This window comes from Aegilops tauschii, chromosome 3 (assembly GCF_002575655.3).
Source record: "Aegilops tauschii subsp. strangulata cultivar AL8/78 chromosome 3, Aet v6.0, whole genome shotgun sequence".
NCBI classification, from domain to species: Eukaryota; Viridiplantae; Streptophyta; class Magnoliopsida; order Poales; family Poaceae; genus Aegilops; species Aegilops tauschii.
The window spans coordinates 581,320,363-581,332,268 of record NC_053037.3 but is presented as its reverse complement, the minus strand read 5'-3'; the positions used below and the strand labels follow the sequence as shown (position 1 = coordinate 581,332,268).

The 11,906-nt window shown below is 44.8% G+C and overlaps 1 protein-coding gene across 1 annotated transcript; it reads left to right on the top strand.

Annotated features, from left to right (window-relative positions):
* Positions 1-634: 634 nt before the first annotated feature.
* LOC141042525 (uncharacterized) lies at positions 635-3,562 on the top strand. The gene is made up of 2 exons (XM_073511184.1): positions 635-2,463; positions 2,608-3,562. Exons 1-2 carry the CDS (start codon positions 1,551-1,553, stop codon positions 3,042-3,044), a joined length of 1,350 nt encoding a protein of 449 aa, XP_073367285.1. The 5' UTR covers positions 635-1,550; the 3' UTR covers positions 3,045-3,562.
* Positions 3,563-11,906: the final 8,344 nt, after the last annotated feature.

Below are 11,906 nucleotides of genomic sequence, written 5' to 3'. Positions count from 1 at the left end.
TTTCTATGATTTTTTAAAGATTTAAACCATTTTCTCAAATTCCTGGATTTATTTAAATTAGAATTAACAGAAAAAGTATTATTGCATTAGCATGATGTCAGGGTAACGTTAGCGAGTCAACCCAGCCGTTCGAGGTCAAACCTGACGGCTGGGACCCACATGTCAGTGTCACATTACTAAACAGATTAAATTTAACTAATGAGGTTAATTAGCTAGCAGGCCCCATCTGTCAGTGTCTAATTAAGTTAATAGATTAATTTTAATTATAAAAGCATTAATTATCAGGTGGGGCCCGCCTGTCAGCGACTGGGGTTGCCCAGTCAGCAGGGTTGACTGGTCAACCCAGTCAACTGGGGCCAGGGGCAGCAACGGTTGGTGATGGAAGGGTTGACGGACTCCAGGTCTTCACTAGCTGCATTCAGGTCAAGCTTAAATAAGGCGAGACGAAGGTGCCTGGACGTGAGGCTGCTCTCTCTAAGTGCCGCCTATTTAAACCCCTGGAGGCTTGCTCAGCCATCCAAGTCACTCACGATTCACATCACTCCCACTCATGATTCACGATCGACCAGAAGATCGAGAAGGCTGCCGCCGCCGCGTGCTGTGAACTCCGGCCAGAAGCAACGGTACTAATTACCTCTCCTCTCTCTTCTCCGTATAGTTACCGATCGAATAGGAACGTCTTTTGCATGCTAGCTTACGGCGAATGAAGCGTACGTACACATATCATGAAGTTAAGCCTGTATTACATACTAGACATATGCGTACTCCGTATATCCCTATGGGTTTCTTAGGGGGCTATGAGTATTTGATAAGACCCTTCCAATTGATCGCTGCCGACTCGCCATCGGTTGCCGCCGCCGTCATGCTGTGCGTCACCCATCGCCATGCCCTCCATACCGCCTGTCGTCGAGTCACCGCCGCCGATCGTCGCCATGCCGTGCACCGCTGGTTGCTGTCGCCACCATGTGACGCACTGACGGTCGTCGTCCCCACCATGCCGCGCACAGCCGCCGTGTGTCGATGTTTTGCCTCGCCATCATCGCCAACACGCCTCATCGGAGCTCAAAAAGGAAAAAAGAGAATTGACCAATTGAAATGCATGGTCCATTTGTTAGCTTAACATAGAACCTGTTTGATGAAATTAATTGAAGCCTGAGACGATCTGCAGCTTCGTATATAAATTCTTTTAAGAAATAGGAGTTTTTATAACGTTTTAATAAAATAAATTTAGTAAATCAGTCATGTTAATGGATTTGCTCCTTTATATACAAAAAAAAATATAGAATCTCCATGATTCAAAATAATATCATTTTTATGTATCAACCTTAATTATGCATGATTATTAACTATATACAAACACCACACACAAAATTCACCTAATTCACCTTATGACTATAAGCTAGCATGATTACTTGCATGTAACAACAATATTGTTTACTGCAATAGGATGGGAATAAAATATAACAAAAGGGAAAGCTTCTTTAATAAAAATAAGTAGATAATGGGCGATAATAGGGGCAAGTGAACTCTTACCTCTTGAGGGGCAAGTGATGCATCTTAAAAGAGCTCTATCTAGGTATATTTTGCAGGTAACAATGGTGTCAACCTGTCCCAAGCGACCCGGAAACCCCGGTGTGCTCATATTATTGACACTGCCGTTGCTTCTCTTGGGTGCTATCAAAATCAATTGTGCAACGCTCCCCGACAACAGCACAGATGTGCTCTGCCTGCAAGCTTTCAGACATGAAATCACTTCTGATCCCTTTGGATGGTTCATCTCTTGGAACTCCAGCGCCAACCATTGCTTGTGGCCGGGAGTGATATGCAGCCGAGCACATCCAGGGCGTGTGGTGGCTCTCCAACTCTTTGGCCTATACCTGGCTGGCCAAATCAGCTCTTCCATTGGGAACCTTACATTTCTCAGAACCCTGAACCTATCCACAAATGGTTTTTCTGGCCGATTACCTCCTTTGAAACATCTACAAAAACTTCAAGTCCTCGACCTAAGCGTCAACCAGTTGCAGGATAGTATCCCAGATGCAATCACCAACTGTTCCAACTTAAGGATAGTGGACCTAGCTACAAACATCTTGGTAGGTGAAATCCCTCCAAAATTAAGCCTCCTTTACAACCTCTCGCATTTACGACTTTCTCGGAATAATCCCATCGGGGTCATCCCGCCAACCCTCGGAAACATCACTAGCATACAAAGACTTGGCCTTGCCTACAATAATCTAACTGGAACTATTCCCGATGAGCTTGGGAAACTGACAAATATGAGGATGTTGGCCCTTGGAGGAAATAGGTTGTCAGGTGGATTCCCACGGTGTCTCTTCAACCTTTCTAAATCTCTTCAAGTATTAGGCTTGGAGTCGAATATGCTAAGCAAGCAACTGCCACCTAATATAGGAGATGCCCTACCAAACCTGCAAGAGCTTTATTTGAATACCAACGTGTTTGAAGGTCGAATTCCGGGTTCACTGGGCAATGTTTCGGGGCTGGGAACGATATAGTTAGAAATCAACAATTTAACTGGCGAAATTCCGAGCTCTTTGGGCAAACTTTCAAACATGTATGTGTTAAACCTTCGGCATAACAATCTTGAAGCTATTGACATCCAAAGCTGGGAATTCTTCAGTGCGTTAACAAACTGCACTAGTCTTGAATGGTTGTCACTAGCTGAAAATCAGCTACACGGAGCTATACCAAACACGATAGGTAACTTGTCCAGTATCCTCGATTATCTATATCTTGGTGGAAACGAGCTTTCGGGCACGGTTCTGCCAAGCATAGGGAACCTAAGGAACTTAACTTTTTTAGGACTTGGCAATAACAATTTAACTGGTACGGTTGAAGAATGGATTGGGAAGCTAATAAAGTTACAACACCTTAACCTGCAAATGAATAGCTTCATTGGGCCATTGGCATCGTTCCTTGGCCAGCTTACTCAGTTGATCGATCTTGATCTAGGAAACAATAAATTTGAAGGCCCCATACCATCTAACATAGGGAACTTGCAACAACTCTCTGACTTTGAACCTTAGCTCGAACAATATTCAGGGTGACATACCTATTTAGCTTGGCAGCATCACATCGCTCACCATCTAGATCTTTCATCAAACAAGCTTACGGGGAGAATTTCCTGATACTCTGTCTATATGTCAGAGCATACACACCATGCAGAAGGCCAAAACTTTCAGTACAATCAAGGAGTAGAGTGGATTATCTGAAGAAAGAGCTGGAGGTAAACTTTGTATGTATAGACTAAAGAGGTGTCGAAGAAACACTAAGCTTAACATTGTTTGACACAAAAAAAAAAGGAATATTGGACACTCATACAAGATAGGATAGAGGCTCGTATAAGTGCATCCCTTTTACACCGGGGAACAAACAATATTGCGGGCATGCCAGTGTACAATGTACACAAATACAAAGGGAAAAGAAAAGGTGAAGCCTGCTGGCGCGGCTAAGTGATCAAGCGATCATGGTCTTGTGGTTCCCGGGTGCTTCGGAAAGCACCCGGTTAATTACTCCCGTGATGGATGTTGTGACGTGATCGCTGTGCGTTTCTGGCAGGATGGATGCCAGGGCGGCTGCCCTGGATGGCGGTCCACGTGGTTGCTTTCCGGCAGGAACCATGGTGGTGGTGGTGGCTCTCCCCCCGGTTGTGTGGGCATGGGTGGTGCAGCGGTGGGTCTCCTGGACGCGCCTCCGTAAGGGCGGTGTCCTGGTCTGGATCTGGGGATTAGACCTCCGCGTAATCATCCAGGTAGCATCGGTGGCATGGGCGAGTTGCCGAGCGAAAGCTCCGTGACTTGGCGCCGGCTGCGGTGACACCCGTGGGTGTCGCGCTCTTCTTGAAGACGTCGTCTTGGATCTGCTCTCTGTGCCAAGGCTCCGGGTGAAGACCTTTGTCCGGCTGGACTCAGCAGCGGCGACGCTCTGCATCGTCTTCCCTCTTGAGGGTGTTGTCGTGGAGCTTAGGTGTGCTAGGGTGTTGCGTGGGTGCGTTTAATTCTTCCCGTGCTTTTCGCTGGACTCGTAGGTACCTAGGTGTGCCGATTATTTTAGGATCAGCTTTGTAAGGGGGCTATCTCACCATCTTGTATCGATCGACTGTGTAACTTGTTCGATTCCTTCACTACTAGGAAAAGGCTAATTAGTGGCGCACCTGTTTTGGCCATTAATGGCACACTATAGGTGCGCCACTATCATCACGCCACTAGTAACAAGTACTAATGGCGCACCCCTGGTGCGCCATTAGTATACCAGACAATAGTGGCGCACCAGGCAGTGCGCCATTAGTATGTCCCCTGGTGCGCCATTACTATCACTAGTAGAAAAAGGACCTAATGTGAGACATATTAGTCCCGGTTCGATTTTGGCCCGGTACAAATGGTACCATTAGTGCCGGTTCGAACGGCTATGCATTAATACCGGTTCGTGTTGAACCTTTAGTACCGGTTCGTGGCACAAACCGGTACTCAAGGGCTAACCTTTAGTACCGGTTCGTGCCATGAATCAGGACTAAAGGGGTCTTTCCCATAGTCCCGGTTGGAGACACAAACCGGGACTATAGGGCAATTTTCAAACTCTACCCCCTGTATCGCCATTTCAGTTTTGAAAAAATCAAAAGAAAATGATAGAAACTTCAAAAAATAAAATCCTTTGAGGGGTAGTTACATTACTACATGTACTAGTTAGGAAAATTTGAAAACTTAAATTTGGACATGTTTTGCAAAAAGTGTAGGGAAAATGTAAAACGGCTATAACTTTTGCATACGATGTCGGAAAAAAAGTATAATATATCAAAAAATTCAGCACGAAAATCCGCATCCAATTTTGACGGCCTACGACCTGTTTGCAATTTTTTAGAATCCTCAAATTTCAAAAGGAAAAAAAGATATGCTGAAATTTCATTTTTTTAATTTTGGTTAAATCTGGTCAAACTATGGTCAAACTACTTATTCAAGAAGTATTAATGTTACTACATAATTATTCAGGAATATTAGTGTTACTAAATAATTATTTCAATTTTTGGATTTTGATCAAATGTGGTCAAACTGTGGTCAAACTATGGTCAAACTTATTCAAGAAATATTAGTGTTACTAAATGATTACTGTTTTTAGAATAATAGTTTCAAACTCAAACGGTGAAACGTGTGACCTAATGCTCAAGCTAAACTGCTGAGGGTTAATTGGATTGACAGCTTACATTTGTTAGGAAAACAACAAGTGCAGACTTGGAAAGTAGGGCGAATAGAACTCCGAAGTTAAGCGTGCTCAGGCTGGGGGAGTGAGAGGATGGGTGACCAGCCGGGAAGTTAAGACGATTTGGAATGAGTGATCCACACTTGAGCAGTTAAAAGAGGTGGTTAGAGAGTAAATCATCAAATAAGTCAGAAAATTAAAAATCGAAAAAAAATCAAAAATTTCAAAATAAATTCAGAATTTTTTTCAAAAGAAAAAATCCTTTAGTACTGGTTGGTAACACCAACCGGTACTAAAGGTCCCCCATACCATGGCGCGAGCTCACGCCACGGGCCTTTAGTGGCGGTTCGTGCTGAACCGGTACTAAAGGGGGGGGGGGTCTTTAGTCTCCACCCTTTAGTTTCGGTTGCAAAACCGGCACTAAAGGCCCTTACGAACCGGTTTTAAAGATCCGTTTTCTACTAGTGTCATGGGACATCGAAGGTGGCTTCGCGACGATGACTCATGGAGAAAACACAAGGATCTATTTGATGGTGAAACCGAACCCCGAAGACGCCCGCGTACGAGGAGCGGCGAGGAAATAGACGAGCTGTTGAAAAATTGGAAAGATTGCCCACTGCCGGGAAAGAAGCGAAAGGCGCCAGAGCCACTGCTGAAGGTATGGAAAACGAGGTCTGTTTTCTGGGACTTGCTGTACTGGAATCCTCCGTGTGCCTCACAGCCTTGATGTCATGCATTTCACGAAGAACGTGTGCGAGAGTCTGCTTGGTACCCTGCTCAACATGCCAGAGAGGACCAAAGATGGGCCGAAAGCAAGGGCAGACTTTAAATCAATGGGCATCAGGGAGGAGCTTCACGCTAATGATGATGATGATGATGATGATGAGGCGAAGCAGGACACGGAAAGTCGTCGCAAAAGCAAAAAGGCCAAGAAGATCGAAAATGACTACCCTCCCACGTGCTTCACTCTAAGTCAGGAGGAGATCGAGCAGTTTTTCACCTGCCTCGTAGGAGTAAGAATTCCTTACGGTTACGGGGGGAAGATAAGCAGATACCTAGACTCAGCGAAGCAGAAGTTCAGCGGGATGAAGTCTCACGACTGTCATGTGCTGATGACGCAGATACTTCCAGTTGCAATCCGTGGGATCATGGACGCGCACGTCCGTGAAACGCTATTTGGCCTATGCAACTTTTTCGACGTCATCTCTCGGAAGTCGGTTGGCGTGAGGCAACTCAGAAGGCTACAGGAAGAGATCGTGGTGATACTATGCGAGCTTGAGATGTACTTCCTGCCTGCATTCTTCGATGTTATGGTGCATCTGCTGGTCCATATCGTGGAGGATATCATCCAACTCGGGCCGACGTTCCTGCACAGCATGATGCCGTTCGAAAGGATGAATGGTATCATCAAAGGATACGTTCGCAACATGTCTCGTCCAGAGGGAAGCATAGCCAGGGGCTTTCTGACCGAAGAGTGCATCTCCTACTGCACGAATTATCTAGGCATCCAGAACCCCGTTGGTCTGCCCGTCAACAGGCACCTCGGCAGGCTCGCTGGATGGGGTCACCGCGATGGTCGCCGCGAAATGCATGTCGACTTCGAGGGTCGACTCGCCGACTTTGAAAGAGCAAACCTAGTCACGCTACAACACATAGACGTGGTCGACCCTTGGGTGGTAGAGCACAAAACCTTTATTGAGAAGACGTACAATGACAGAGGCCAACACAGGAAGGACGGAGATATAATCAAAGAGCACAACTCATGTTTCACGCGTTGGTTCAAGGAGAAGCTTCTGTCGTACCCTTTACATGAGGATTCTTCCACGGAAGAAACACTCATATTCGCCTTGTCATAGGGCGCCGAGCACAACCTGATGACCTATGAGGCGTACGATATCAACGGCTACACATTCTACACAGAGGACAAGGACATGAAGAGCGATGGTTATCAGAACTCCGGGGTAACGATGGAATCCTACACCGGTAACGACAAGGACAGATACTACGGAAGGATCGAGGAGATCTGGGAGCTGAGCTACGCTGGAGAGAAGGTCCCAATGTTCCGTGTCAGATGGGCCAAGAGCATCCTAAAAGAAGACTGGTATTTCACCACCATGGTTATACCCGAAGCCAAATCTAAGACCGCGAGCGCAAACGTCACCGCAAAAAATGAGCCATGGGTACTGGCTTCCCAAGTGGACCAATGCTTCTTCATTACCGACCCGTCAAAGCCCAGTCGTGTTGTCGTGAGGAGAGGCAAAAGGAAGATCATCCGAATGGATGGAGTCGCCAATGAGCAAGACTTCGACAAGTACGGCGACCCGAAGATGGAACATGACGACGACGATGAAGTGACATACACCACAAGAAGAAGCAGTACCACCCTACCTAAAGGACGTCCGTTCAACAGAAGAACTCCATTTGCGAAAAAGAAGGACAAGAAGATTGTGAAAAGATAGCTAGCTAAGATCTATTGTATTTAAATTGTAGTCTTCATTTCTCGATTGTATTTCGACATATTGAAATGATATTTCTTCTGTTCTAGTCCTCATGAATATTTATTTATGTTTATTCTGGTATTGAATTTCTAACTCACAAAAAGTATTGAATTTGTTAATATTTTTTGAACTCATGAATATTTTTAAATTTCATGGGCACTTTTTGAATTCATGAATATTTTTTCAAATTTGATGATATTTTTTCATATTCATAAATGTTTTACCAATTCACAAATGAATGCAACTAAAAATCGAAAAAAATTGATGATATTTTCAAATAACAAATTTGATGATATTTTTACATATTCATAAATATTTTCGAATAACAAATTAGATGCAACTAAAAAAGTTAGATGCAACTAAAAATCCAAAAAAAAGTTAGTAATGGCGCACCAGGGGAAGGTGCACCATTGCTATCACTGTGTTTATGGCGCACCCCTAGATGGTGCGCCATTGCTAACCTTCCCCCCTCGCTAACCCTCCCTCGCCAGATCGATCCCCCTCCCTCCCCCTCCCTCGCCAGATCGATCCCCCTCCCTCGCCCCCCGCGCCCGCTCTCCACTGCCGCCGACGACCCCCCGCACCCGACGACCCCCGCGCCCGCTCCGCGCGGGAGTCGCCGCCGGAGCACTAGGAGGAGGAGGCCCGCGTCCACCAGGAGCACCACGCGACCTCCCCGCCATCTATCCCCGCCTCCCCCAAGCTCGCCGTCTCCGCCCTCCGTCATCTCCGCTCTGGCCACCACCTCATCGTGGTCAGGTAATCTTCATTGCCCTCCTCCCTCTGCCTCTCTTTTCCTCTCTTCCTCCTCTCCTCCCTCCAGGCCATGCCCTCTTCTGCTCTCTTTTGCTAGGTTTAGGTCAAATCCCTCTCGAATTTAGGTCAAATTAGGTTCAAAAAATTGCTAATTTTGGTCAAATTAGCAAGTGTCCATCTTGTTAGGTTCGGTCGAATCTGCTGCACACAAGAGCACATATCATTGTTAGATGTGATGACCTAGGTTTGGTAACCCTGTGCTTGGTTGTAGCTAACAAACAAATAGAAGAAGCTCATGCTTCTAGTCCCAGTTTCCATCAGCTGAACTTGTGTTTTGTTGCCACTAGTGCTAGCAAATGTATCATCAGTCATTTACGAAATAGACTGTCTTCTTGTGTGGTATGCTTGTCTGGGGGCACATGTGCAGACTGCATGTGCCCGGCAGCGGAGCAACATTGGCTAGGGGATGCAGATTAGCAGCAGTAAGATGTGTTCACCAGGTTGCAGAATATCCAGGAGCATATTCACATTCTCATTGCTGCAAATCGTCACCTGTGTTATCCATACATGTAGTAGTATTATTTTTGTGTTATAAAAAAAGCGATGCTCCCTGACGCTTAGTTTGCTGCTGGTACATCTCCAAGTGAAAATTCTTAGACATTTTTTGAAAAAGGTGGAAATCGTTGAGAAACAGGAGCACTCTTTAGGTCGGAATTTATACTCTCAAAAAGAGAGAAATAAAACTATTTTTCTCTTCGAGAGCCTCTCCTCATCTTGAAACACCAAAACCTGTGGCTGCAGCTCGTCATCACACGCAGCAAAGTGCCAAAACCCCAAAGCATTTTGGAATGGAATGGAAGACAGGGCAAAACTAGGACCCCAAATCTTGTTCAACGGCTCTCTCTGCTTATAATAATCTTTATTATTATTGTGATGATACCATGTTTTTTTTCTTTTTTCCCAGTCCAGTTGATTGTATGCCTCCCTCATCTTGACATAATATGCTTGCTTGGTTTATTATTATTATTGCTCCTGCTTATTCTTGTCTTGCCCATAAAGACGGATGTTAGTGTACTACTACTAGTCAAAACTTGAGATAATAATATATGGTTGGATGCACTCACTTGTCCTTAACAAGTCAGACTAGAGGATAATGTTCTTGCCCCTGTTGTTTCATGACAGTTACTGATGGTGCTTGCAGAATTAGATAGATATTCAGACTTGTACCATGTGTATGTATGTATTTAGCTTTTAGCAGCAGACACAAAGAAAGAAAACAACATAATGCTAGCTAGGCTAGGTGTACCACTCAAACTCACATCTAGGAATGATGGTTCTGAGCTTGCATATCCTTTACCAAATAGTTAGTAAAATGAATTGCTTGCTTGGTACTTTTTTTAGCTGCTGTTTTTATTCAAAAATTATTGGAGTTTATATCATATATATTGCTGGCATGTATTTCATATGTTCTGTAGCATTAAGGCTACATAGCATGCCATTTTTGTTGTATTAATTGCTTTCCCTACATGTTTGCAGGTTTAAGTGAAAAAAGAGGAAGAAAGGAGAATCATGGTAGGGTTTCATGGCTAGAAGATATATTGCTGGGTTTTGTCTCCGACCATCGTGTCGTGATGATATTGGGGGGTTTTGTCTAATACCATCGTGTCGTGATGATATTGTGGGGTGTTGTGGGGTTGCAGCGGGGCGGGGGTGGGATAATGATTTTGCAGGTACCCCGAGAGGCCCTTAAGTTTGCCGGAATGTCGATTAACTTCCGTTCTGGCAAATTCGGGTACTCCATATGTCCTATTTTCAGCAAAGGTCATGCTGAAATTTTCCGTGAATTTTAGCATGACTTTGCTAAAAATAGGACATATGGGGTACTTGCGACTAATGCATGGGCCGGGGTATCTTAGTACTTAATTAAGTGGGATCAACTGTTTTTTTGTCCATCACTCGATAAACTACATGTATGTGTATTTAGCATGACTTTTTTTGGCATAATCTATACCTATATGGAGTACTCATAGTTATTTAGCATCACTTAATTAAGTAGTACTCATAGTTATTACTAATCTCAGTTGCTCTCTTTCTGTGCCTTTTTACAACATGAGCAATGCATAGTTATTACTAATGGTATAATCTATACCTATATGGAGTGTGTACTATTAGTGTAAATCTTCTTTGGTTAATGATAACATGACAGGAAATAGCAGTGAAATTACTTTCTATAGGATTTTGTTGTTGTTATGAATTTTCAGAAAGGTTACTTAACTCACCTGTTGCAGAAAAAAAACAATCAGTGCTAACATGCTGATTTGTAATAACTCTAGCGGATACTTAGGCTTTTAGGGTGCCTCGGCGTCGACAAACATGATTGAAAAACAGTCAGTGCTAACATGATTGAAGCTCAGGCTTTTAGGGTGCCTCGGCGTCGACAAACCCTAAATGATAAAAGCTTAGCTTTTAGGATGCCTCGGTGTCGACAAACCCTAAATGATGAGACCATGATAATTCCTCACAAACCAACCCTTAAATAACACTGAGCCATTATGCCGTCACCCTTGAAGCCTTGCGGGCATTTGCAGCCATTAGCTTGTTCATTCTGTAGATTTCCAAAATTCAGTTTTGTACCGCTCACCGAAGCCCCAAGAAAGAAAACTGCAATCTGAAACAGATGATCAATTTTCAGCCCTTGGAATAGTTTAGTATTTTTTTCACACACTCAGACACCCTTGCTTGCCATGTGTGTGAGAGAGATAGTGAGAGGAGACAAGAAGAAGGGGGTTAGGAAGGGACTTGGACCTTAGCAACAACACACTAGGTTCCATCCCAAAACACCTAGGCAATATCACAAACATCTCTCAATTGTTCCTTGACAATAACCAACTTTTTGGCGACATTCCTCGAGAATAAGGTTATTTGGTCAACTTAGATATCTTGTTCCTTGACAATAACCAACTTTTTGACCAATTTGTTTTCCTATTTAGAGCGAAACATGGCCCACAACGATGAGGCCGGCGGTTCGGGCAAGGCATTCAGCTGGGAGCTGTCCCAGGAGATGGAGGAAGAACCTCACCGCTATGAGGACGCCGCGGAAGACACCGATCCCAACTACACAACCCCTAGTGGCGTCGGGGATGACAGCACTGATGGTAGCGCACGCACAGATCGCAGCCCACCGAAGAGGCAACGGAAGGACTGGCGCCCGAACGTGCGCGGCACCGTCAAGGAGGAATTTACTGAAGTGTCCTCCGGTGGGCATCCAACGGCGCCCAAAGAATTAGTCAAGGGGTACGCGGGACAACTCAGGTGCATTCTCCGGAGCACCGTCTCGATCAACACCGAGAACCTAAGGCATCGTGACCGAGGGAATTTGCGCAACCTCCTCTTCACGAAGCTGCACGAACGATACAAGTTCCCCGGTGACTTCGCCAACAC